Consider the following 26,785-nt stretch of genomic DNA (forward strand, 5'->3'; position numbering starts at 1 on the left):
TATTTAAAGTTCGTTTCAATGCAAATGCTGCGATTGGCTGATAATGAGATATAACTAACATGAAAGAAACATTTAAGGCAGTTGCGTCCTCTTTCTTCCTGTTCCAATGATCTTTCGCCCGGAAGTTAGGTTTTCTTTTACAATCTCTTCTTATCTTAGTAAATAAATCAAATGATAAATACAAACAATTGCAGGCAACATTTTTCATACAAAAGCCTCACAAAACTAGTTTATAGACGATGGGAATGGATCATCTAGGAAATTCCTTCCTCTGCACACTTCTTTCTCACTCGTTTTATATCCGATATCTTTTAAACTATGTTCTTTATGAGATAGGCCTGTATATTTAGGGACATTGATAAAATTTCCCCACGCACATTTGTATTCCACATGTTCCATTCTAATTCCTGGATTGCAGTGTATTTCTCCGGTCTGTGATTAATAAAAACATACGCTTGCTTAAAGTCACGGACATATGTATACAGATGTACTCAGGGAATATGTCATAAATTATAATAAGCTTTGAGAAAATGTCTTGGCAAAGAAATGTTTGTTGCATATGGCTCAGTGACTTTTGCTGGCTAACCGACTTAATCCGAGGCATCATCCATTATTTGCCATGGAGATTGTGCCACATGGCCAACATGCCTCCAATTAGAGTTTGGCTGTCCAAAAACAATTCGCCGGCTTTATCGTTCAGAGTTCCTTCCGTTAAACGAAACGTAACGTAACGAAACGAAACGTAAATGGCAAAGGGAACAAAACAAACATTAGAACACAGCGGAAGAAAAGAAACGCAATAAATCACGGTCTGGGGACAATAGGCTATGGGCTATGTGCTATGTTGCGTCTCCATTTGTTCCTGTCCCGCAACGCCTGAAAACTGCAGAAGTGTTTGCATGCCTTCCACAAATCACACGTGAGTCAGTGGCGGCTAAAAAATTGTGTCGTTGTCCTTGTCGTCGTCCTGTCGCTGGGATTAACAAACGCCAGCACCTTCTTAACCTGTACGCCATTAGCGTAATTTGTTTTGTGTCTGCGCCTTGCCTTCGAGTGCCCTGTACCGCAGGCATGGGAAACCCGAAAAATGTTGTGCGACGAAAAGAAATTCAATTTCTGAGGTTGTGGCCTGTCCTGTCTGACACTTCCTGTCGGGGGCACTTTGTGGGCTTGAGCTGCTCGGCATCATAATAATTAGCTAATGAATTTATGGTATACAGTTTCTCAACGCATCGCGCCTTTTGTACTTGTAAATTGCTGCGAGTTCCCTACGCAGCAGAAGACGGTAAAATCACCCAAAAAACAAAACTCTACAATTTTCAGAGTCGCGCGATGAAGAAGCCAAAATAATTAACCAAGAATCAAAGTCAAAGGCCAAATAGCAGAAGGGAGCGGGACAGCGCATACGGATAACCCGTTTTCGGGTTGCAATACAAAAATAAAAAAAAATATAAAGAAAAGCCATAAAAAAGACTGAGCGAACGGAAGTGAGCAATTGGCCGACAGTCATGACGACGTCGCTGCACCAGAAGCGTCCCAGCTTCAGCAACTGGTTCAGCTCGCTGCGCCGCCAGCCGAAGAGCAAGAAGAGCGGCAGCTTTGGCAGCAAGCAGCAATTGCAGCGCAGCTGCTTCGATCTGAGCACCGCCAGCGTTGCCGGAGCTACAACGCCGCCAGCCGGTGGCGTTGGTGGCGTTGGTCTGCCCGGCAGTCGCAGCAGCAGCACCTTTTACATACCAGCGCTGACGACGACGGCTGAGGAGGATCGTCGCCGGCTCTTGGGCAATGCCACCAGCAGCGGGGGCAGCGGCAACAGCAGCAGCACCACCATCAGCAGCAGCGTCTGTGCGCGCTGCTTCTGCAATCTGGGCAGCTTGGCGGGCAAAAAGGATTCGCCCAAAGTGCATGTGGAGCCGTTGCCATCAACACCGACGCCCAGCTGCACGCCTCGCTCGCCCCGCTCGCCCTCGCTGTCGCCGTTCACCAGCGTGGCCAATTACAAGGTGACCTCGTTGCGTGCCGAGAGTCCACCACCGGCGAGTCCCACGTTGAGCACCGAGACGGTCAGCTGCAGCGATGTCAGCCGCAAGGTGGAGCTGCTGCGTCTGCCCAGCGATGAACCACACACACAGCTCTACAACAAGCGCTCGGAGCTGACCCACACAACGACCACAACAACAACGCGCACGCTGATCGTCTCGCGGCCCGTCGAGCTGTTGCTCAATGAGCGGGGCGAGATCATCTCAAGGCGACCGCCGCAGGCACCACGCAAATCGCGCTCCAACTCGCTTGGCTGCATGCTGGACGTGGCCGAGGATGGCATCGATAATGTGGCACTGCAGCTGGAGCCGGAGCTGGTCGACGGGGAGACAGTCAACTCGGGGCTCAGCTCACCGCTGACACCTGAGGCGGGCGATTTGCGCTTCATTGATGACAGCTCCAATTCGCAGAGCGAATCCGAGCGCAACTCGCTTAGCCACAACAACAACAGCATCGCGGACAACAACAACAGCAGCAAACAGCTGAACAACAACAACAACAGCAACAATAACAACAACAACAACCAACTGGCGAATCTCTGCGACAGTTGCCGAACGCTCATGGAGCGAAATCGCAACAATGCCGAGCAGAGCAATGTCGTCATACTGAGGCGTCCGCAGGTATGAGTTAATCCAGGTGTTTGTGTTTGGGCATGTGCTTATGATATTGTTTTGATGGGTTTCGTCAATTATATCATAATTATTTTAAACAGAATATGATCAGAGATTTCAAAGCAACATTCGGACATAATATTTAGAAATATTCCATTATTTCACATCTCTCGCAGCTAGCAACAAGCAAACGAGCTTTGCCGTCTTCAGCTCGTTTCAGGCAATTCAACTACTGAGACTTAATTACTCCAATCAAAATATATTTTAGCTAAACAATTATTCTTGTTTCGTCATTTATTTTCAAACGATTTAATTACCTCCTATTATTTATATAAATTACTTTACTCTGGTCGTCCACTTGTTACTTCATTAAGGTTCGTCGAAAAACAAACATATTTGCGTTTTCTTTTGACGTAATTACTACATATTATATATAAACCAAAATTTTGTAATTCCCTCGGTTTTCCGTGAATATTACAAATATTAGTCAAATTTTTTTATACTTTCGCATTTCATTTTGCATCATTGTCCTCCGTTGTCACTTTATAAATAAAGTTCGTAAATATTTGACTTTTCTAGAGGGGTTTCCTAACTCGCCTGCTCTTTAGTTATCAAGAAGAAAATAACTTTGATTTGACAGTACTTTGCACTCACTGTTTACCATTTTTTCTTCTATTCATACTTTATTGAAAGTTAATAAAAATCTATTTAAAAGTATGTTTTGATATGACATTACAATCGGTTTCATGCTCGACTTTGTTCCATTCATTTGCATTGCATTAAAACAGGTTTCGTGATTGATTCTGTTTCGTTGGACTTCCTCGTGCCGCGTTCCCACACCTTTGACGTCGTTGTTTACCTGTCGCCGTCGTCGTTTTATTGCGAGCTATTTTTAAAGCTTGACGTTCATTAGCTTTACGTGTGCTGTGCGCTATCAATAACCCTTGTCCAGTAGTTGCTCTTTGATTAGAGATGCCGTCTCAGAACCTGTTGCCCTCTGGCGTTGCTCTCCCTCTCTCCCGCTATTGTTCGCCTCCCTATTCGCTTCTCATTAACAATTTTCTTTTGTTTTATATAATTTTCTATGATGTCTTAAATGCTTTCTTCAGCCGACGCTCCGACAGGCGTAGCTTGGAAGCAAACGTTCATTTTGTGGGCACTCCTGTCGATCGTTTAACTTTATTGGAAATTCAAACATTTACATAATTCTGTTTTATCTCAGAGAGCCGGTCCACTAATTGAAAGGTTACATTTTTGTTTTTTATTTTTAATGTGCAACGGAAGCGGCGTGGAATATGCTCAGATATTTTAAGCATGGGAAAGGAGGTAAAACTTGATAGTAAAATCTATAAAGCTGTCAGGGATAAGCCATGTGCCTTCAAGGAACCATAAAATATGCATAAATCCATAATTAAAAATCGAGAAATTTAGTAGTTTTTCGAGAACTTAATTCAAATCTATTGAGCTATGTTGAATTTAAATTTTATTTAACTATAAATGTCTTTACTTTGTTTATGGATCTTAAAAATTGTTTAGTGATATTCTTTTTATTTCTACTTTTTGTGTGACACGCTTTGGGCTTAAAATTCCCAAATGTCACCGTGACTTGAAGACTGCAAAGTCACACGTCAAAGAACTAAAGAAATTACGCATTGAATTGATTATACAAAAATACCCTTTCCCACTCCTAACGGAAAAAAGTATCTAAAATTAGCAAATTCTCGGGGGGTCACTACGCTGTGTGAAGTTCCAATGGAATGAGCTCATCGCATAACTTCAAAACTTGACGACGAATCTGAACGATCTTGGAATTGTATTGTCCCGTCCCTCGCTCTCGTCTCTCTCTTGTTGTCAATTGTTTCTCAGCGCATTTAATTGGCATTCCGCTGTCGATTTGCATATATATATAGATACATATACTTATATGTTAGGCTGAGCAAATGAGTCAGAAGGTCATATAGGCGCAGTGCCAGGGGCTATATGTTGGGGGGCAATTGATATGTTCCGGTCTCGTGGCTCTCTCGCCAAGTCAAGCGTCAACAGGCTGACAAATAACTAGACACTTGAGTGCAGCAACTGTATCTTAAATGTGCTACAGATACGACTCGCACAGATACATTTACAGCTAGTGAGCGGCCTCGTTCGTTCACTTCAATTGTATGTTTGACAAATTTGTCACGCCTCTTTGAATAGATCATATTACATACAGCATGAATGCTGTTTGATATACTCGAGCAGCAGTTTCCTTTGTCTTGACCCCGCGTATGGACCCATGCCGTGTCAGGTACTCGTCTCTATGCGCATAATTCAATTAAATAAATTTCGCTATGAATTACCTTCTCCATTTTTTTTCGAGTTTATATTTTTAGCACTTGAACAAATCACAAAAATGATTTCAAGTGAAACGAATTTTGTTCGTCCATTTGGCGCCAGTCGCCGCTTTGGATACATGCAAATGATTCGCACTTGTGACTGTGAATGCGAAATGAATACAATTCTGAATGCAGCTTAACGCCCAGTCTTGTTGAAATTTTGTGCAGAGCGTAAACAGCATTTATTTTCTCCAGTCTTTATTTATTTTTGTATTTTTAGCAACAATTGTCGCTGTTGTCATTTCCGCAAATTATACGAGTGTTTGCAGATGATGCATTCCCGACTATTTCATCTATTTTTATATTCACTTGTATTGCTGAAGTACCTCCAGCTGTACATACAAATACTGTGAAAGTTTCAACTCTCGATTTTATTTAATTCATTTTTACTTTTTTTCAATTATAGCAAATCAAAGATGAGCTGTGCGAGGTCGTTTCGGAAATGGAAGCGCTCGATGTGCCTGAAGACAAGCATTCCAATAAGGACAAACAGATGTCAATTGGACGCAAAAAGTTCAATATGGATCCCAAGAAAGGTGAGTACAAACTTTCTTAGAAAAGTCTAAATAAGTATCTTAAATATGTGCGGTGAACTTAGGCGTACCCCATTTCTAAACAAGAAATTTTTTTAAATAAAGTGCATTATATGAAAATATCTAGGATTTAGACATTAAGGACAGAATATAATTTCGTTTTTGAACCATTTCAATTCATTTTAAAATACAGCTCTATTCAAATAAAACTTTGGTTTCTTAGACTTTCAAAAATCCGAGAAAATGGAATATTTATTTGCATTTATATTTGAGCTCCAATTCCATTTTGCGTAGTAAAAAGTCGTTGTCCATTTTCCTCTCGTCCATCTTGAGTTTTCGATTCTCGAAGGATAAACGATGCTCCTCGATCTGCTTTGCCCATTCGAATTTCTCCTTCTCTAGCTGCAATTTGCTGCCCTCCATTTGTTTCAGCCATTTAAGTCGGTCGGCCTCCAGACGATGCTGCTTTTCGCGAAACTCCATTCTCTCCGTTTCTAAGCGCACTATCTTATCCATGGGCGTATCGCTTTTTTTTCGTTTCTTCTTATTTACTTGACTCGGCGCTTTCTTGAACTGATTGACTTCGAACTCGGAGCCGGAAGGCTCCAAGATGAAGCTGCCCACGTCACTTTGGCTCAGGGCAGCATCACAATCGGTGTATTCCACTCTACTGCCAGCATAATCAATGGGTTGCTCGATGTCTGCTGGATCCACAGGGTCCTTGCCAAGACCAAAAATGTTCATCAGCTGCTTATAATAAGGGCAAATTTGCTTCTTGATCGCCTCGTCGTTCTGCATAGATCCTGTCAAGCTGCCCAGTGTATTCGCCTTCCGCAGACTCAACCTCAGGTAGCGCACTTTGTACTTTAACGTATGCCAAGCACAGCTGATGCCTGTCTCATCTATCAGCTTACTATAGTAAATCCGAGCCGTGGGCTTCTAAATTATATATTATACAAATGTGGTTAATTCAAGAAATATTGTTTTATATTTAATGTTCACCTCGATATTTTTATGTAGCTCCATATAGTCGAGTAGCTTGCGGGTTTCCTCGTCGCTCCATCTTTTCGATTCTTTATCCATTCGGTTTAATTTCGAGAAGAAAAAAAACCCTTTGAAAAAAATTACTTTTGACAAATTGTAATCTACGAAATAAGTATTCGATATTAATTCACAGCTGCTTACGCACAAGAAAGTTCGATTCTCTAATCGCTATCGATACGTAGAGCGCCTTGACTTTTTAATCGGAACAAAGAAAATGGTTACGGTATTCCTTAAACTGATTTAGATGTGATGAAAAAGGAAATACAAATCAGTTGATGGTACGATTTGATTTAGATATCGTAAACAGCTGGCAGCCTGCCCGAACAGCTCCAAGCCATAAAATTCAGAATTAGAGTTTAAAAACCAAGCCTCTTAATAGGAATAAATGTTGAAAAATATGAATTTTGTTTATTTTTTATAATATAGCTGTAATTTAAACATTCGAAGCTTATTTATCACAATCTTCTAAGAAATAACCCCCCTAAAATGAATAACAAAACTAATTATTAAGCGCTTAAATTCCTCATGCTAATAATAAAACTTGAAATATACAAATTATTCTCCTACGCATTATTAAAACATGAAATGCATATTGAAATAACAACAGAAAGTGGCCGCTTAATTTTCTCTTTACACAAGCAAGTAAAACCAACTAAAGTCTAAATAAGCCTCAGAGCTGATTTCATTAAATCTTTAGTTCGACTTAATTTCTGTGTCTTTTTGGGCACTTTGCACAACTTTGAGCAGCTTTGAGAATTCTACTATTGTTCAGGGGGAAAATATAAATATATTAAAATTTGTATTCCAATTAATTGCAATATTCCCTAATCAGTTGTGGTGTTATTCAAGATCAAAATTGAATTTCAAGGTAAACCCACATAAAAAAAACCACAGAATTTATTAATTATTAGTTGACTCAGACATTGTAATTCAACAGAAAGTAATTATATTTGACGTATTACGCGTAATTATATTGTACTTTTTATTCAAGAGAAATATTTCGAGAATCTGTTTGTAAGTGAAAATACTAAATTAAAACGAAATAAATGGGGAGGGCTTTTTCAGATACATTTGTATCTTTAATAAAGGGGCAGACCCCACGGTGCTGCCAATGTTTGTTTATCGACGGGGAAATCGGGAAATATTAATGTGGGAATGATTTAAATGCAATTTCAATGACGCCAACAACAAATGAAAGGAATTGCTTTATAATTGAGCTGCTATATGTGAAACGTACGAGACAAGAGACCAGAGCCAAGAAGTGGCGCTCCATGAAAACCCAAAGCATGACGGCGCCAAAGAGCGAAATTGCCAGGCAAATTTACAGTGTCATATTTAGGCGACCGGGGGACTGGGGGTCGGCACGTTCGCCCAATGATGATAATTCCGACGTTAATTTAATAACGTAATGAGCCCGAAATGAGATGCTGCGAATGCCACGCGACGTCAACGCACTGCACCAACAGCAGCAGCAGCAACAGCAGCAGCCCCTGAAAGTCTTGCTAAGTCCCGCCCCTCCCAGCACTATCTTAAAACGCTGACAAATTTGACAGTTCGTCGACATTTGTAGTACGTGCAGCAGGGATATGACGAGTGCTTGGGCGTTTAATTTAATGGAAATGTCAATGTCGCAATATTCTTGAGATCTGTGAAGACTTTGAAGAGTACCGCACTGACAGACAGTCGGGCAAGGCCAAATATGCGGGCGGCATGGATACGAATACACAGTTGAAAATTACATTGATGTGTCATGTGTATTACTTAATATATGAACGTCTACTGGGTCGTTGCCCAGCTCTTTGAGAGCTAAGAAAAAGTTGTATGCATTTTTCAGAAATTTCTCTCCTCACAAGACAGTAATGAGTATGAAAAGCGCGCGTCGTATAAAAATGTAACTTCTGTTAAAAGTACTTGAGAATTATAAGTGTAATATAAAAAGACTTGTTATAAGAAGAGGGGGCAATCGACAATTGGAGTATGTTTCGTTTTAATTCGCGAAGAAAGGAAACATTTTCTGAAAATCTAAAAAAAAATAATATGGTATAATTGTATTCAAATCTGTGTAGTATGCAGAAGGCAACATCTCTGACAGCCGCTCTTTTTTTTATTATCCTGGATTTTCTGACTATCGACAAATAAGTGCAAGATCTCAAAAGTATGAGACGCCAACCATTGGATGTAAATACATGTCTAGTGTATATTAATATTATATTATGTTATTATGTGGATATCCCATTTCCCCATATTTAAGTATTTATATGTATTTATATGTACTCAAAAAGAGCCTAGAATATTAAACCCAATTTTGATTTTCTCTCATCTAAAAATAAGAGCATATAAATAGATATTTGGACTTGTTAACCTTCTCCATATAGGTCCCAAGTGACCCACATAGCCGACATGTTACTTTAGTGCCCAACCTAAGATCTTTGCTCTAGAATGCGACCTCATTCCCTTCGCCCTACGTAATTTAAGAGCTAATCAAATATTTTCATCGACCTCTTGGCCATAAATTAAAGTTGACAAGTCCAAATTGGGCCACGCATCTCTCGACTGTCAGGGAATAGGTCCAGCAACAACAGGGCGCATCCTGCATAAAATTCCAAATGTCGGGTGGGCACAATAAAAATGCTAATCCACACTGAAGTATTTGGTAGTAAATGGTGCGATGCGTGCGCGGAGTCAGCGGCCGCCGGCTCTGACAAAACGAGAATCGAGTCCACTTCAGAAAACGAGGCGTCGACGCGCCGCTTATTAAAAACATGTGAAACCGTCCCTAGCGGTGGGCGGAATGGGTGGATTGGTTTTCGTTTGGGTTTGGGTGGATTCGGATGTTTTACAGGGCATCGTCATTTGTCGCTTTATCGGCCGATTATCAACAGCAGAGACAGACACACACCACCCCACCCCACCCCCACCCCCTACACACACACACACGCACACACACTTAAATTAATAGCCCACAAATGTGCCATCCATAACGCACAGCGTGGATATTGGCAGATGGATGGGGGGGAACTGCCAACTTGCTGATGCTAATCGCGTGTGACAACGCCTGGCGACTCCTCCAGGCGACTCCTTTGTCATTATCGTTGTCATTTCGCATTATTGTTGTCATTCTTGTTGTTATTGCGATTATTGTTGCCGCTTTTGTTTGTTGTTCTTTTTGTTGTTGTGGCACATATACGGATTCCCATTGCCAACAACAAACTACAAAAGCATCAATCTGAAAAGCCAATCTGTCTGCGATTGAGCCAAAAGAAATATTAAGAAAAACCGCGTGGGTTGTTCATTGTGTTTATAAAAGTTTTTATCTGTAACTATCTTTTTTTTTACTTTCATATTGCGGATTTCACTCTGCAATACATAAAGGTATTCCTTCATTTTTCTTTTACAACATTTTATAACCCAAGAGTTTCACCTTTCCAAGTGAATTCACTTCCGCAAATTTGCTTGATTTTTATGCTGAGCTCATTTTGTGTTGACGAAATGGAAATGTTACTCCTCAAGTGAACGTCTTTTACTTTTTAATTAAGCAAAAAAGAGTGATGTGGAATTTTAAAACGTTTTTTTGAGTTTCAAAGTTCTTTAAAGTATCTTATGTACCTTTTAGATGAAACCTTTGCATATATATATTCGTCATATGTCCTGTATGTATACGCAGTTCTATCTTTTTTTATAGTTATGCTCTTCTTCTCTAGTAACACATCATTTTAATGCTCTTCACCAAGTAAACCGCCCTTGGAATTGTTTGCTTGGCGTCGCCTACGGATCGAGTAAAGCTCACGCGATTGCCAAATTTGTTGGTTGTATGTCGCATTTTTCGCGCGATTTTTTGTTTGCTCTTAATGCGTTTTACTTGAATTCCTGGAGCTCGGTTTTTCTTCTTTCTTGTCTTGCCTTCCGGCTTTTATCGCAAATTGCTGAGCTGAGCGGAGGGCCCGCGATTTGATTGGCAAATAATGACATCGATGTCTCGTCATTGCAGCCGCTCCCTACATTTTTTCTTATTTTTTTTTTATTATTATTGTGATTGCTGTGGTTTATGTTGCGGGTCGCCGCGGATATATGTATGACTTATATGGGTAGATTATATGTTGTTTGGGCTGCATTTGATTTGACGCGACTTGAATTTCCGGCTGCGTTCTTATCTACCGCAATGTCTTGAGGGGTAGAAGCCGCCTAGCTATACTATCTATATGATTATTTTATTATAAGACCTTAACCAATTGCCTGTTTCTAAATATTCTTAACATTTGCAGGCATTGAGTATCTCGTAGAGAATCGACTGTTGCGTCACGATCCGCAGGATGTGGCGCATTTCCTTTACAAGGGCGAAGGACTGAACAAAACGGCAATAGGTGAGTCTCGCATTTGCAGAGTTGGCAAGCTCATAAATTGTTGTCCACAGTGCGACGCCCGCATGGATAAAATTCAATTAAAACTCCATAATGCATAACATAAATTTTCATGCTCATTTCTGTTTGACTTTCCAGGCGATTACCTCGGCGAGAAAAACGATTTCAATGAGGATGTGCTAAAGGCATTTGTGGCACTGCACGATTTCACCAATCTGATACTGGTGCAAGCCCTAAGGTTAGCTTCAAACAACCCCTCATCTAATATTAAAGATATGATTAAACAACATTTTCTATTTATTTAGGCAATTCCTGTGGTCATTTCGCTTGCCCGGCGAGGCCCAAAAGATTGACCGCATGATGGAGACATTCGCTCAGCGCTACTGTCAACTGAATCCGGATATATTTACCAACACGGATACCTGCTATGTGCTCAGCTTTGCCATTATAATGCTCAATACATCACTGCACAATCCATCGGTAAGTTATGTCGATATAGACCCATTGCATAAGAGCCTAAGAGTTAGCTAATAATCAGGGAAATGTGGAGGTTATGAGTGTTTACGATATCTCATTCAGTATTTATATCAACGATGTCAGTTATCAATCAGTCAGTCAATCATGCTCGAATTTGTCGATTACCAATCACTTACAATTAATTCAGTATTTTTTAACTTTGCAATCGCAGTCACACTTAAACTTTGAACTATGCATTCACATTACAAAATTCATTGTGATTAAATTTAAGCTCTTTAGCTTTCTATATTCTTTCTGAATAGTCTTTATATATTTTTTTGTATCTTTTTATTAGTTTAATACGTATTATTAGTATTTTTTTAAATAATCTCAACGAAAAATTGCTGCCAAATATTTACCTAATTTAAATTTACATAACTTTTGAAAACTTTCTTTTTATATTTAAACAATAAATATATCAGTACAATGTCGCGTATTAAAAAAAATTCGCGCTTAAAATAATCTTTTAATCCGTTAAACTTTCAGTTTGCACGTTCTGATTACTTCACTTTTTTGTGCTTTCAATCGGTTTCAATGTATTTAAAATGAGGCACAAAAAAAGGTTCGGGAATTTCTTCTTTCCCTTTTTTTGTTGGCACCAAATTACAATTCACTGTCATGGTTTGCAAACCGGAAGTGTTTGGGAACGACCGGAAGTTGTCGATGGTGGTGGTGGGCTGGTTGTGTATGCCAAAACAGAAATAAAAAACTCGCGAAATGCTCGTTCGCGTGGCCCGAACTGCGGAATTGAATACTTTGTCGCCTGTCAGCCGGCAATTATCGACGGTCCACACGACGCATTTCCGCATTTTCCCCATTTTACACCACCAACTACTGTGCGTTAAAGCAATTACAAAATTGTTGTGAATAGGGTTATAAATAGGTCAAGTCTAAAGCATTTCACACGAGCTGAAATTGTTGAGTGCCAACTAATTGGCCCGTGGCATTTTGAAAATGATCTCAACAGCACGAGCAGCACATAAAACTGTTCCCTAATTAGTTATTATTTTGCAATCTGATTGCTGCAAGTTATATCATTTTTTTTATTATTCTTTTCTATTTTATATTAGGTCAAAGACAAACCAACCGTTGAGCAATTCATCTCGATGAATCGTGGCATCAACAACGGCGGCGATTTGCCTCGTGGACTGCTCGAGTCGCTGTACGAGTCCATACGCACAGAGCCCTTCAAGATACCCCAAGACGATGGCAACGATCTAATGCACACCTTCTTCAATCCCGACAAGGAGGGCTGGCTCTGGAAGCAGGGCGGCAGGTAAATACCACACATCGCCACAAATTTTGCAGACAGCTTTAATTTATGCAATTCCTTGGAACAGATACAAATCGTGGAAGCGACGCTGGTTTATACTGAACGACAATTGCCTGTACTATTTCGAATATACCACAGATAAGGAGCCGCGCGGCATAATACCGCTGGAGAATATATCGGTGCGCGAGATACAGGATCGCAGCAAGCCGCATTGCTTTGAGCTGTTTGCCACCGGCGGCGCCGATATCATAAAGGCATGCAAGACTGATTCCGAGGGCAAGGTGAGTCAATCCCCTGGATTTTATCAAACTCAGAAACTGATTACCTCCTCTATCTTTAGGTGGTGGAGGGCAAGCACACGGTGTATCGAATGTCTGCCGCAACGGAGGAGGATCAACAGGAATGGATCAAGCGCCTGACGCAGTCCATCAGCCATAATCCGTTCTACGATATTCTGGTACAAAGGAAAAAGAAGGCGCTCAGCAAGAGTTAGTATTAGATCGGCGCTGGACGGGCCTGCCCCCGATGGGCATCACTCTTGTATTGGATCTCAGTGGAATAATGCTGCGTGCGTTCCCGTCTATGTGTTTGTGTGTGGCTTTGCCTACAATAATCTCGCTCTTTGCGTGTAGTACGTGTGCGTCTGAGTGTGTGTGTGTGTGTGTTTGTGTATGTTTATGTATGTGTGCTATTAAACTCCAAATGTTGTACTATGCCCAACGTTTTGTATATAAGTATCGTATATATATATATACATTTAATTCAATTTGTAGTCCGATACGTTTGCCTTTGTTATTTGATCTAGACTCGAAAGAGACACACACATGCCTAACTCGCACACACACACTCACATTCACACCCCCATCTTTGTCTCTATTGTTGTGATATAACTTATTTACATTAAGCAAAATTTAAAAAAAGGAAGTAAATATAAAATGTTTAATCGAATGAAATACAATTTTCAATTAGTGCAAATTATGTTGTAATAAGTCTACGAATATATGTCTTCAACTTAGCATTAGTATCTGAGAGTTGCCCTCACATACCCCCCGTATAATTTACTAGCTTTAGTGCTATGAAACATATCCCAGCCGCCTGCTAAAAAATAATTTTGCTTGGCAATTATTATAAACTATTATCAAAAAGATAAAATCCAAGGCCTTTTTAAAACTTTATTTCAAACAACGAAGAAAAATATGTTTAAAATTGTTTAAAAAAAAAACATGGTGTAAAAGACTAGAAAATTAACATGAACAATACAAACATGCATTTCAACTATTGAAATATGCCAGCTAATAGGTTATATCGATAGAGTTTAAGCTCAGTTCCAATGTGTCATTAGGTAATGCTGAACTACAAATAGTGCAAGTAAACCAAAAAAATAAGAACAAGCCGGCGCCAAGAGGCCAACGACTGAGTAGAGTTTCGTTCTTTGTTGTAACATATTTCGAAATGTTTTGTATTGTATTGTGTTTTGTTAATTTGATTAGTTAGAAACGAACCAACCGCAAAGTGTTCCTGCCAAAAATGAGAAGAGCAAACGTTTAATTGTAATCAATAAAAAATGCAAATATAAAATAACCAATTTAATTGTACATTCTATATAAACGAATAAGCTTCAAAGCATATCTCGGTATATCTGTGTATTTATGATGTGCATGCTCAATCTCCAGAAATCTGTAGCTTCTTTTGGCTAAATTTGTTTGAACACTTTTTGATCTATACAAAACTATTTTGTTTTGATATCATTTAGTGTGCTTATCATAATTTGAAGGGGCGCAGTTGTAATAGCTCAAAGGAAAGAAAAACAATTATGGAAATGAGAGTCCCAAAAACTTTATGCAATATTATTAATAAACTGTACGAGTAACAACTATACTATTATATGTAATATATCAGAATATTCTGTAATCATACTTATTAACATTTATTACACATTCATAATTCTCTGCACCACTCATATTATATTTCTTTAGTCTAACACGCAATAAATAAATAAGCAGGAGAATGATTGTCTGTACTATATATAAAAATACATATACATATATATATATGTATATATATATGAAATGATGTGCGTTTTAGCATTATGAAAGTAATTCATTTATGAGTGTGTACATACATATATATTCAAATTTTGTACATACATATTTAGTGCGAATATAAATACATTACCTTTTCTAAGTATGCCAGTAGGTGTTATAACTCGTAGCTTAAACAAGATTTTTGTATTGCTTTAGAGTAAAAAAATTATACCTATATAAACTATAAATATATACGTATTCATAAAAACAAATCCAAACTCAAATTGTGTAAAAGGATTCTTATGGAAGTCAGCGTTAATATTGACGCTGTGGAAATCTATGGAAATGACATTAAACAAATAAACTTCCCTCAGACACATTTTAAACGCCATGGATCCTCCGGACATATTTAAAATAAGGTAACTCCAGTAAAAATTTTATCTTTCAATTTTAACCGCTTTGGTTAGTTAACCTACATAAGACAGGATAAATCTGCCTTTAACAGTTAACTTAGAGTACCGTATATACAGAGTACCGGGAAAATAATACCCTTACTCTGATCATGAGTTATTATATAACATTATATTATCCAAGTTATATTTTCCTAAAACATTATTTTTCGTTTTAAAGACTCATAATTCTGTTCACAAGGGTATGCCAATGCTGAAAACCTTATTGTATAGTATATAAATACGTCCAATTATACTCTATTGAATCGGTTCCAAGTGCTATTTTATTGGAAGAAATAAGGGTGAAATTTGTAGACCCCATAAGCCATTAAATAATTAATAGTCTTCAACCTGAAGGCAATGCATTGCTTTTATTATTCTTACAGTTTTATTTTCTTATATTACCTTGGCTTCACATATATAATTAAATAAATTGTCACAAAATGCGCTGTCCAGACCTGTAAATTTGAGTTCCACACATTGTTCTAGCTCATTGTTTGGCTCCTTGCCAATCCACATTAAGAAGGGCATTGGCTCACCAGTGGAGATAGAAATCCATTCCCTGTTCTTCCCCAGGCGGTTTGCAGATGTCCAGTATCTGGAAGTGGGGACTATCGCTACTATAGCAGCCGTTTCCTTATTGGTCTCAAAGTTGATCAAATGTCCTCCCAGTTTTCGGCAATTGTGTGCGGCCTGATACCAGTTGGTCTTTAAAGTGTCCTCAACGTGGTAAAACTTGTTGACAATTTGAAGGGGAAAGTTGCTCTTGGCAACCGATTCCACGTTTAGATCTAAAATTAAATATTTTATATTATTTGCCAGTTTGGTATCATAATCAACTGAAACACTTACTCGTCTGATTTGATACATCTAGTTGGGAAAGGTCATTGACTACAAATGAAATCCGAAAGATAATTAAACTTTGAACTAGAATCTCGAGATAATACTTACCCGTCGTCGGATTTGGCATTGCATAGTGCCACAATTGGAAAAGAAATAGTAATAACACGAGTTTAGTTGCCATTATGATTTCTTTAGTTCGACTAAAGACTGCTGGGCAATGGCTAACGTATTTATACCTTTCGGTTTTGAACCGCTTTGTGACATTATCAGAAGAAAGTTACGATTAGCTAATTGCATACAATAAACATTTCAGTATGATGGCAGTTCCTAGTTTCGGAAGCAGACTTATAATCTTTATTATCTTGAAAGCATAAGTACTTTGCTCTTATACTTTATATAGACTTTCCTATATTAAACATATTTTTTTAAAAAACTTGTACAAAATGCTTAAAAAATTTCGGCAACCTTTCGCTTTATTTGCTATGACCGTTAATTGTTAATAAAATAAACAACAAGACAAACTCAATTTTTTAAAGCCAAAATTGGCCTATGAAGTACGTTGAGAACAATATCATATACTAGTATTTAAATCGATTGCTGATTTTATGTTCTTTGTGCTTTGTGCCTCAAATCTTTTTATATAAAACGCTAATAAGTTCATCAATTTTATGCAATTCATTATTAAGGGAATTTAAGCTTTAAGTGCATGATAACTTCCATAAAACAGTATAGTTTTATCTTTATGAAGACTGTTTTGAATGGCCAAATACATAATAATAAAAATTTTCAAAACTAGAAGCCTAATCAGAATAAACAGTTGCTAATAACCTCACTATGCAGGTATTTTATTTGCCCTTCCGGTCAGATATGCACCTTTTCGAAGCTATTTTGGTCAGTAACGTTATTAGATTCTACGGCTAAGAAGAAGGGTATTAGTCGAGAACAAAGTTCTTAAATAAGAATTCAAAAAAATTTATTTACCTATGTTAATTAAGAATATTATAAAGAGCACAGAACTTTGCAATAGAATATAAATGAGATAGGATAGAGAGCCTGCCCGGAAGCTATGCCCCTTGTCATAACTGGGCGTGGTCAGTGAGTTCCCCAAGTTTGTCTAAGAGCAAAGATTTAATAATTAGTAAGGGGGAGAAAAAGAGTTTTGCGTATAGTAATCTGCCGCGCACGTAGGTAGTAAATAATAATAGTATTTGTTAATGATGGCTAAACAATTTTATTAAAGCAATCACATCGAACCAAATAATTTTGATTATTAAGTTATTTATTATTAAAATTTATTAAGTTATTTAATATTATTTTTTTCATCACTTTTTGGATTGACTTATTTTCGTTCATCTCCCTACATACAAAGGAATTCTTTTATCCCATCGCCTCTCAAAGGTCTTAAGTTTCACTTCTGATTCAAACAAATTTTCTAGAATAGACGACAAGTGAGATCTCGTCAGTATTTCCGTTTCAGGGCTAAAGGTACTTACCCCTTATTCTTAGTCAATTGACAACCGGAACTCCGAGCTTTTATTGGGCATTCGAGATTATTGAGGTATTTTTTCGGTCAGTACTTGCATTGGTTTTGTAAAATTTATTACCTTGATTACCCAACGGTTGGCTGGTTTATAGCGAGAAATTTGCACGCTCTTATCATTTTTTTTTTGTATTTTTGATAATGTCATAAATGGACAAAAGTGTATAAATACAAAAAATTGTTCACTAGAGCATTTAGAACTGGCAAAGCGCGCAAAATGGATGTCAAATTAGTTTTCTTGCTATTTTCAATGCAACTATGGCACCTCAGCATGTCAACTGAAATACGTGAGTATCTTTAAGCAATTTAAGGATTACAAACAAAAATAATCAAATAATATTTGCTCTTAGCTGATGTTTTGGTGCATTCAAACGAATTGGGAAAATGCGTTAGCAGCTGCAAGGATTTCCCAATCAAAATTGGCAATAAACTATACCACATCGAGTCCACCTTGAAGGTGAACTGGTTTCAGGCAGCGGAGAATTGCCGCAAGTGGGGCGGACATTTGCTCAACATTGAGAGCAGCACGGAAATGGACCTAATAGTGGCCATCGTGCCCTCGAATCGCTTCTGGACATCCGCAAACTGCTTGGCCGCAACTGGGAACTTTATTTCGATAGCAACCGGAAGGGCCATGCCTTACTATAGATGGAAGGTTGGGCTACCGGACAATGAGTCTGGAAATGAATACTGTGCTGAAGTTGCCGCAGGCGATCTAAATGATGAAGCTTGTGAAACCCTTCTCAATTATGTGTGCCAGGCGAACATCCTATAAGAATACTAATTTACAATTAATATGAATATTATTCTATTTAACATGCTTTTTTACTGGGATTCTTAAACGCTTAAATGCAGTGCTCAGAATTTAAGAACTGATTACCAGTTGGCATCCAGAGCCTTTAAATTTAATTTTTCAATGCCAATCATTTATCAGTCGAGGGTCATTCAAAGATCAAACTTAACACATTTGCTCGATATAAAAACATTTTTCTGTTTCATTTTTAAAGTAGACCGTTGCGTAGAAGTTCCCACCTTTATTTTTGGTAGTTATACCATAAAAATAGTCCGAGTCTGCCAGTTAATTAATGTTCGATAATGGAAAGAAACACATTTTTGAACCAGTACGAAGTTCGACTATTGATTGGCATTCAAAACAGAAATGCAAATATACATTTTGGACAAATTTAACAAAAATGTAACCACAATTTTGCCAAGAATCGGGTCGGTTTTTATACCAACATTTTAAATGATATATTAGAATATCTCAGGTAAATAAATTGTGACACCCTTTAACACTATTGTTAAAACTTAGTAAAAATGTATATTTGGATTATTGTATGGCCAAAGGTGGGTCATATTAACTTCTCAGCTTTTCTACCTAAATTGATTAAGCTTGATCCCATCTCCTCTATTAGAAAGTACGAAGTTATACCCTTTCGACTAGCCGAAGTTTAAAAGTTTTGAGTTTGATAAATTATTAAAAAACACATCCTATAATACAGAATGTTGTTTCTTGACTTCAAACGAAAGATAAACCAATATTGTTTGACTAAGCTTTGAACGGAATTATGCTAAAAGAGTGCTATTTTATCAGGCTGTCCATTCAAAATGGAACGGTTCCTTTTAGAAATAATTTGAAAATCAAAGGTTTTTTTTTAACAAATTACTATTTTATTTATCAATATTGTTAATCCCTGTCTTCTCCACCTGCAACAGAAGTTCCTGCAACTTGTTGTCGAACAACTCGCAGCGTATAGGCATCTCCAGCGAATAAAACGGATTTTTCAGCACATAATCTGAATACAGCTCATAGACTTTGCGCAGCAGCAGATCCATGCCGTTCAGGCCCGTTTCCGAGATCACGATGAACTTGACGCCGGTGAGCGTTTGAAAGCAATGCAACGTGAAGGTGTCCGCTTCCAATAGCTCAATGCCGGAGCTCTTGGGCTCCGGGCTCAGTTGGCTGGCAATGGCAAACAGTGGATAGAACATGCTCGCGAGAAAGATTTTCTCGTTCGTTGTCATTTTGGGCCGGCTAAACTTTAGATTTATTGGAAAGTTGTCGGGCGACTCCAGCGTCGTCTTCACGTCCCGTCCATCCTCCAGCGTGGCGCCGTTGACTGGCATGCCATTGACAGCGACGAGCACATGTCCCACTGCAAGTCAAATTTTATAATGAGACTTAACGGAGAGTGCAAAAGAAAAGGCAACGCCTACCATTGATGCCATCCTTGCGGTTAAACGACACGGAAACTTTTTTGGGGTCGTAGTCGAGCACCAAGTCCAGCGGGTATGTGAATGTCTTCTCGTGCTCTATTCGAGGCACGTTATTGTCCAGGTTGAATATGAGGCCACCGGATTTGCTTACTATGTAGACGCCGTAAATAATCATTTTTACTCTTTTTTCGAGAAGTCGTCAGCTGATTGTAAGACAACAAACTAAACTACATTTTGCTAAACTGTTAATAACACTGAACAGCAGTACACTGAAAGAAAGCAACATGCTGCAAAATATTAGAAAACATTTTTAATTGACAAAATGTATTTTTGGTTACCGCTTTATTCAGAATTAATTCAACACACTAAATGGAATTTCAATATTTAAAGGTTCAAATGGACCCAAAACCAATGCCATTAGATACCCTTAACATAGCCATAACAGAACCCTAATTAAGCACAGCTGTTTTAACCAGTGTTGCGGCAGCCACAAAAGTGCTCTCAACACTCGTGCCTTGCTAATACGAATAATCGATATTTTTGTCGCAGCCATCGATTGTATTCCAGCTGACACAGCTGCTTCTGAACACAGCTACGCGTATATATGTATTTTTAGAATTAAAAATATTGCTATATACATAATTAGCATTAAAAATAAACATTGATTTTTTCCAAAAATATAATCTGGGCTGCAACAACGCGAATTTAACTGAAACAACGCTCTCCCTCTGGTTGTGACACTAATAGTGGCTTAATAATGGGCTCCGACGACCTCAGCGCAGGCGATAAAATCCAAAAGGGTTTCCAGATCAACTACATGATACTGCGCGATGCGGACACCGGCAAGGTTATCTGGCAGGAGAATAAGGACTTTTCTGCCCCGGATGTCGAGCATGAGGCGCGGGTACCCGTCAAGATTCTGGACATGCGCGCCGTATCGCGCGAGATCAATTTTAGCACGATTGAGGCAATGGAAAACTTTCGGCTCGACCAAAAAGTGCTCTTCAAGGGACGCATCATGGAGGAATGGTTCTTCGAGATGGGCTTCGTGGGCGCCAACACAACCAATACATGGCAGAGCACCATCGAGGCAGCACCCGAGTCCCAAATGATGCCCGCAAAAGTCTTAAATGGCAATGTGACAATTCAAACCAGTTTCTATGACAACGAAACACTCATCACAAAATCGGTTGTGCGCTTATATTACATATAAGCTGTGTGGGCGCCATACCAACGCACACGCACATACACACACACATGCACACACATACACACCCACAAAATCTCCCACTGTCAGGTGTTCGTCATATATATTGATCTGCTGCTGCTGCGCCTGGTGTGTTCATTCTTATGCATTGCCGCAACGAGAAATAATTCATGAAATGTTCTCAATTTAAATCTATCAGCTTGCCAATGAATTGTTATCTCTGGATAAGAAGCAGAGACATTTTTTTGGGCATTTCTATGCAATTGTTTTTGTATGCGTTTTTTAAGCTAGTGAAAGCCATCATACATACATATAATGAAACTAGACTAATGCATTTTAATATCTAATTATTATTTAAAATGATTGTTTAACTTATTAATAAAGTATTAACGAATGTAATACAAATATGTACAAATATTTTGAGCCCACTCAAAGGTTAAGCTCTAAGAAACACCCAACTGATGTTCCTAATTTTATCTGTCCTATATTTATTTACTACGACCTCCGTTGACCTGTGAGCGAAAGCAAATTAAGGTCGTTATTTAGGCTTATTTTATATATTCGTATCTATTTACATATTCGTATCTACTTATCTGTGACACTGAGTAACTGCAAATGGGTCAAGAATTAGTTTGATATTATTGTTTTACTTTCGAAATCAAAGATAATCTTGGGGAGAGAGATTCTTAACGTGCGTCCCTTAGGGCAAACGGGTTTTACTATGAAATCGGCTTCTTAAATATTCATAATCAGAATTCGCAAAATGGAATTTGATCGAACAGATTAGGAAGCTTCGTGGCCGTCAAGAGAACTTGAATCGAATCGTTAACAGCGACTTGACCCCATTTCGTTCGAGCACCCATCAAAAATAGAACCGCCGCCAGGTGCCCGGTTAAGAGACACTTAATTATGATGCCGCCGACTGGAGATTCGACGCGAAAGTCTTCTTTTTGAGTAGCTAACCAGCCTGGCCAACAGTTGAACTTGGACGCGTAGCGGGAACGGGTCAAACTATGGCAAATCCACGCAGCATTATATTGCTGCTATTTGTGGCGCTCCTAGCCCTGGTTGCCTTCAGCGGCGTTGCGGCACAGAAGAATAAGAAACAACAGCAGCAGCGGCCCAATCCAGGCAACCAAGCAGCGAATCCGAACAGACGCCCAAAACCCCAACAGCAGGCGCAGCGACCCCAAAAGCAAAAGCCAAGTCCACCACAGCAAAATCCCAAGGTGTTCACCACGACGCTGCCGGCGCTGGGCAAGATACGCGGTCGCACCTTGGTCACTGAATGGACTGGCCAGAACATTATGCAGTTCCTAGACATCCCCTATGGCAAGGCCGAGCGTTTTAAGGTAAGATTTCCCTCAAAGCTAATACTCTAATCCTTAAAACGTGTTTAAATATTAGTAATACAAAACGTTTGCTTTAGAATGGGTTTGAGAATTTCCATAAAACAATGAAGATGTCAAAGTTTTCTAATTTTCCACTTTTACTAGTGGAATTCCTCAAAATCTCCACATAACGTAACTTCTGTAAACAATATTTGCCAACTATTTTTTGGTCGTGCGATAGTTTTCCCTTTATTTTCCACTTTTACTAGTGGAATTCCTCAAAATCTCCACATAACGTAACTTCTGTAATCAATATAGCTTCCTAGCTCAGGACAAAGGCAGTTCAGATAGAGAAAACTGTATATATTGTAATTTAAAAAAGTAAAAGTATAAGAGGGTTATGATTATTATATTAATATATATTAATCCTTTAAAGGCGGCAGAACCGACGACGCCTTGGAAGGGCATTCTGCAGGCACATCGTCATCACGCCGGCTGCCCCTCTATTCAGGATTTGGTGAAATTCGCCAAGTTAGAGGAGAACGGTTATGACGTCGAGGACTGCCTGCGTCTAACAGTGAATACCAAATCGGTAGGTTTATAATTGATCTCTGTTTAACAAAAGTGAAATAACATATTCTATATACCCAACCTCTTCTCAGCTGGAGGGTAAACTAGCTCCTGTCATGGTCTATGTCCATGGTGACTTCTTCTATGACGGCGACACTGTGGAAGCAGCACCCGGCTATCTGCTGGAGCGCGATGTGGTCTTGGTGTCAGTGCGCTATCGTCTTGGACCCTTCGGCTTCCTTTCCACTCTGAGCGAGGAAATGCCCGGCAACGCGGCTGTGACGGATCTGATTTTGGCCCTGAAATGGATAAATGAACACATTGCCGCCTTTGGCGGAGATCCACAGCGAGTGACACTCTTTGGCCAGGTGGGCGGCGCGGCGCTTATTAATGTCCTCACCTTGAGCCCGGCCGTACCGGCGAACCTGTTCCATCGTGTCATCTATCAGTCCGGCACAGCGCTCTCGCCGGCCTTCATCACGGACTCGCCTCTGACAGCGACCAAGGAAATAGCTCGCATCGCCGGTTGCAAGCCGCTGACCAAAACGGACGCCCTGCACAAGTGCTTCAATCGCATGAACGCCACCATGCTGCTGGCTGCCTTCAGCGTGCATGGCGAGAGGAAGCCTTCGGTTAGCGCCGGCGCATACGGAGGAGTACAGCTGGTCATCGGCGGCCCATCTGGCATTCTGCCAGAGCATCCGGGTCGACTGCTTGCCGCCGAAAAGTTCAAAGCCTATCCCACTTTGGGGGGCAGTGTCAAGCACGGCGGCACCTTCATGATGCGAGGTAAGCAATTGCCTATTAAGCACGATTTCCTACTTGATATGTAGGCGCTTGTAAGGTGTATATAACCCTTATTACTCATATTCATTCAGTTAAAACCAGTTGAAAAAATCTCTTCTTTGTAGACCTATTTGTGGAGAGCTTTAACGAGAGCACATCGGACACTCAGATGACAGGGGCAAAGTACATTGATACAATCATTGAGCAGATAAATGGCGCCGATCCGACGAGTTCTTGGCGGGAGTTCGCCGACGAGTACATCTTTAGTGAGGAGGACATTCGGAATGGCAGCTTCAAGCGCCTTACACCGGGTCTAATTGATGTGAGTAGCACTGAATATTTAATACTCTGTAATACGTTTAATGAAATTAAATTCATTGCTTAGCTCTGTAGCACGATTGCGTTAAAGAATCCTGTGCTCTTGGTCCTCCAGGCCAATGCCAAGAAGCTAGCCAATAGCACGTATTTGTACACCTTTGACTATGAGGGGGAGTTGAACCGCTATGCCACCGGCGAGGATGAGGCCATCGATGTGCCCTTCGACATGGGCGTCAGTCTGACCGACGAGAATCTTTACCTATTTCCCTGGCCGCGCATCAATATGCTCAATTCCAACAGCGATGTCAAGATAGCCAAGCGCATGGTGGCCCTTTGGACCTCATTCGCAGCTGATGGTGTTCCCAGGGCAGAGGGTTTGCCCGCGTGGTCCCCTATGAACGATGAAACTGGACCATATATGCATATCGGACGCACAGTCACATTTGGGGACAATTACTTGGACGAATACAGCATTGCGGTGCAGGAGGTTAAGCTGGGATATAACCTGGTCAACGATGATTACTACGAACTGGAGGCAGTCCTACGCGATGCCATTAATAAGCAGGAACCGCCGGCCGAATCCGATACAGACGAGGATGAGGACGAGGAACAGGAAGAAACCAACGATGACACAGCAGCCACCGAGGCGCGTGGCCAGAACTTGGTTTTCATTGCCAGAAAATCGGCACGCATTCAACACTAGGTCCAATTATTGAGATGAAAACTATGGTGAATTAAAAATTAATTTATTGTTTCGACACCTTATAAAAAAATGTGTAGAATTTAAAACTATCTTAAAAAATGGCAGATTTATTAATCTGTTCGATTGATTCAAGTGATTCAACTCGGACGACTTTTGCCTATAACGCCTTATATAATAACCCCTGTTATCAGACGTGTTCAAATTGATTAATTAACAAAAAACATTCAAGCCCCCTTTACTATATACTGGCCATATGTTTGATCCATACTGCATTAATAATCTGGCTGACTGGGCATCGTTCGGTTATCTGTTTAAATCAAGCATGTATTATAAAAAATAATGAATTCTTGGAAGTCTTTAATCGCGAAATCAATATTATATTATTATCACAACGGAAATAGCATTGTATTATATGCAGTACTCATATATACATTTGTGAAAAACAATATAATAATTCAGATAAGACGAATGACACACTTCTCATGACTAGGGTATCAAACTAATACCCATTAATAATAATATAAATAATATCAATTTAATTTAAGTATATATGTATATGTATATGTATTTGAACGCACCTATCGTTTCTTCTTCTTTTTTGCCTTTTCTTAATAGTTACCAGTACAGGGTATTTACTAGTTGGGCAATAATGGCCGCATGATTAGCATATTTTTCGCAATAATTAAATGAAAATAATATGATTCAGAAGTCAAGTCATTTGTTACAAGCTGACCTCGTATAATGCGGCTGGCTTTAAATAGAAATATACGGAATAATAACGCTTTAATAGATTATGAATGCCTTAGGTTCACATTGTGCGAAGCTCCACTGTACTCAATTATTCACATTCTGTGCGAGAAAAATTTTCAGCGAAGCACAGCTCAGTCAATTCGATTTCAAATTGGAGCTCGGTTTACAGTTCTCAAGCTTTGTTTTCAAAATGGAATATTACTTATTTGGGGTTTTATTACTCATATCGATAGGATCCTTAAACTATGCGGTATATAGCAAAGTAAACCTAAAAGACTTTTAAGTAAGTTAATTCCACAAATTTACAGCAGGAAACAACACCTTCAGAGGTATCTAAGAACCAGTGCGATAGGTACTGCTTGCAGTTCCTAAAGCCAATGGTGGACCACATGGGCGTCATGCAGAAACTTTGGACGGTATGTGATGTAAGCAAGCTGACGAATACCCAATCCAGACTAGAAGAAATTGAGGGTCAGCTGGTGACGCAACAGGAAAACTCTGCCAGCTATTCGACAGCAATCGAGGAAACTAAGCAGAAACTATTGGAGCAAAGCAAGTTGATCGACAAACAAAAACACCATCTTCGAAAGCCGTTTCAGAAAATCGGTTCCAAATATTATTATATTGAGCAACAACAGAAGATCAATTGGTTTGGAGCAGCACACAGATGTACCGAATTCGACAGCCATCTGATCAGTTTGGATAACCAGAGTGAGCTGGATGCAATAATTCCCCACTTGGATGCTAAAAAATATTATTGGATTGATGTGAACGACCTCAGCGAGAAGGGAGTTTACCGCTCCCTAACAACTGGCCTGTGGTCCACATTTTTGAATTGGAAGCGTAATGAGCCCAACAATGCCAGTGGTAAGGAAAATTGCGTCCATTTACAAGACGCTAATTTTGTAATGAATGACCAAAAATGCGACGATCTCTTTTTTTTTATTTGCGAGTCTTTTAATGAGTAAGCAATGAGTTACATGTTTTTTAAATGAGTCCAAGTTTCAAATAAATGTGCAATCAGCGGCAATGGATTTATATAATTTGTTAAGCTATCACTATCACTATTTTGACCTAAAGGTTTTTCAGCTTAATTCGAATGATCTGTGATGCGATCGAGAGATAAGCACAGTAAAGAGAATGCAATTCCGTCCACCCGCTTCGAACAAACATTTAATATTTAAATTAATCCCGACTGAATCGATCCATATCTTTCATGCCAATGAATAATATAATATTAATTTTGTGTTCATTTTTATGCCTTAAAACGTTTTTATTTCTTATAAGCAATACTAGTGAG

General features: G+C 39.3%; 8 protein-coding genes and 1 long non-coding RNA gene across 15 annotated transcripts in view; 6 read left to right on the forward strand and 3 right to left on the reverse strand.

The window, feature by feature from the left end:
- The window catches only part of LOC135428571 (zinc finger protein 814), a 240,866-nt gene extending 235,370 nt beyond the window's left edge, over positions 1–5,496 (forward strand). For all 3 annotated transcript variants that reach the window (XR_010436279.1, XR_010436280.1, XR_010436281.1), the window contains one exon: positions 5,430–5,496. The gene's annotated coding sequence lies outside the window, so the exon portion shown is untranslated. The remainder of the gene's footprint in view (positions 1–5,429) is intronic.
- The window catches only part of step (cytohesin steppke), a 46,173-nt gene extending 31,130 nt beyond the window's left edge, over positions 1–15,043 (forward strand). For 2 of the 3 annotated variants that reach the window (XM_064682671.1, XM_064682677.1), the window contains 7 exons: positions 5,430–5,559; positions 10,863–10,961; positions 11,097–11,196; positions 11,264–11,438; positions 12,545–12,750; positions 12,815–13,028; positions 13,088–15,043. In XM_064682671.1, the coding sequence (XP_064538741.1) occupies positions 5,430–5,559; positions 10,863–10,961; positions 11,097–11,196; positions 11,264–11,438; positions 12,545–12,750; positions 12,815–13,028; positions 13,088–13,240 (1,077 nt within the window). In that variant the 3' untranslated portion in view covers positions 13,241–15,043. Of the gene's footprint in view, positions 1–1,323; positions 2,661–5,429; positions 5,560–10,862; positions 10,962–11,096; positions 11,197–11,263; positions 11,439–12,544; positions 12,751–12,814; positions 13,029–13,087 lie in introns of all 3 variants that reach the window. The other variant, XM_064682664.1, reaches the window with a different exon arrangement.
- Positions 5,686–11,842, reverse strand: LOC135428620 (uncharacterized). Of its 2 annotated transcripts, XM_064682709.1 has the most exons (3): positions 11,834–11,842; positions 6,559–6,668; positions 5,686–6,492 (listed from the first exon to the last, which is right to left on the reverse strand). In XM_064682709.1, the coding sequence occupies exons 2-3, from the start codon at positions 6,637–6,639 to the stop codon at positions 5,809–5,811; spliced, it is 765 nt and encodes a 254-aa protein (XP_064538779.1). In that variant the 5' UTR covers positions 6,640–6,668; positions 11,834–11,842; the 3' UTR covers positions 5,686–5,808. The 2 variants fall into 2 exon arrangements, with proteins under 2 accessions (XP_064538779.1, XP_064538770.1); XM_064682700.1 differs by lacking the exon at positions 11,834–11,842 and having other exon boundaries at positions 5,686–6,495; positions 6,559–6,875.
- A 944-nt stretch (positions 15,044–15,987) lies between the features above and the next one.
- On the reverse strand, positions 15,988–16,264 carry LOC135428409 (uncharacterized). The gene is made up of 3 exons (XR_010436249.1): positions 16,172–16,264; positions 16,073–16,111; positions 15,988–16,011 (listed from the first exon to the last, which is right to left on the reverse strand). It is a non-coding gene; the product is annotated as an uncharacterized LOC135428409 (long non-coding RNA).
- A 1,502-nt stretch (positions 16,265–17,766) lies between these two features.
- On the forward strand, positions 17,767–18,475 carry LOC135428393 (C-type lectin 37Db-like). The gene is made up of 2 exons (XM_064682362.1): positions 17,767–17,890; positions 17,954–18,475. The coding sequence occupies exons 1-2, from the start codon at positions 17,821–17,823 to the stop codon at positions 18,376–18,378; spliced, it is 495 nt and encodes a 164-aa protein (XP_064538432.1). The 5' UTR covers positions 17,767–17,820; the 3' UTR covers positions 18,379–18,475.
- Positions 18,476–19,251: 776 nt separating this feature from the next.
- Trs23 (trafficking protein particle complex subunit 4-like protein Trs23) lies at positions 19,252–20,088 on the reverse strand. Its single transcript, XM_064682349.1, has 2 exons — positions 19,821–20,088; positions 19,252–19,759 (listed from the first exon to the last, which is right to left on the reverse strand). Exons 1-2 carry the CDS (start codon positions 19,993–19,995, stop codon positions 19,275–19,277), a joined length of 660 nt encoding a protein of 219 aa, XP_064538419.1. The 5' UTR covers positions 19,996–20,088; the 3' UTR covers positions 19,252–19,274.
- A 288-nt stretch (positions 20,089–20,376) lies between these two features.
- On the forward strand, positions 20,377–21,076 carry PrBP (Prenyl-binding protein). The gene has a single exon (XM_064682373.1). It carries the CDS (start codon positions 20,578–20,580, stop codon positions 21,031–21,033), a length of 456 nt encoding a protein of 151 aa, XP_064538443.1. The 5' UTR covers positions 20,377–20,577; the 3' UTR covers positions 21,034–21,076.
- Positions 21,077–22,037: 961 nt separating this feature from the next.
- On the forward strand, positions 22,038–24,785 carry LOC135428328 (glutactin). The gene is made up of 5 exons (XM_064682258.1): positions 22,038–22,379; positions 22,795–22,950; positions 23,021–23,717; positions 23,840–24,036; positions 24,100–24,785. The coding sequence occupies exons 1-5, from the start codon at positions 22,041–22,043 to the stop codon at positions 24,733–24,735; spliced, it is 2,025 nt and encodes a 674-aa protein (XP_064538328.1). The 5' UTR covers positions 22,038–22,040; the 3' UTR covers positions 24,736–24,785.
- Positions 24,786–25,575: 790 nt separating this feature from the next.
- On the forward strand, positions 25,576–26,528 carry LOC135428270 (accessory gland protein Acp29AB-like). 2 transcript variants are annotated; one of them, XM_064682152.1, is made up of 2 exons: positions 25,576–25,735; positions 25,794–26,528. In XM_064682152.1, the coding sequence occupies exons 1-2, from the start codon at positions 25,676–25,678 to the stop codon at positions 26,451–26,453; spliced, it is 720 nt and encodes a 239-aa protein (XP_064538222.1). In that variant the 5' UTR covers positions 25,576–25,675; the 3' UTR covers positions 26,454–26,528. The 2 variants fall into 2 exon arrangements, with proteins under 2 accessions (XP_064538222.1, XP_064538233.1); XM_064682163.1 differs by having other exon boundaries at positions 25,625–25,735; positions 25,797–26,528.
- Positions 26,529–26,785: the final 257 nt, after the last annotated feature.

Source organism: Drosophila montana, unplaced genomic scaffold (assembly GCF_035044405.1).
Source record: "Drosophila montana isolate Dmon_TW-CO22-7 unplaced genomic scaffold, ASM3504440v1 contig_1408_1, whole genome shotgun sequence".
NCBI classification, from domain to species: Eukaryota; Metazoa; Arthropoda; class Insecta; order Diptera; family Drosophilidae; genus Drosophila; species Drosophila montana.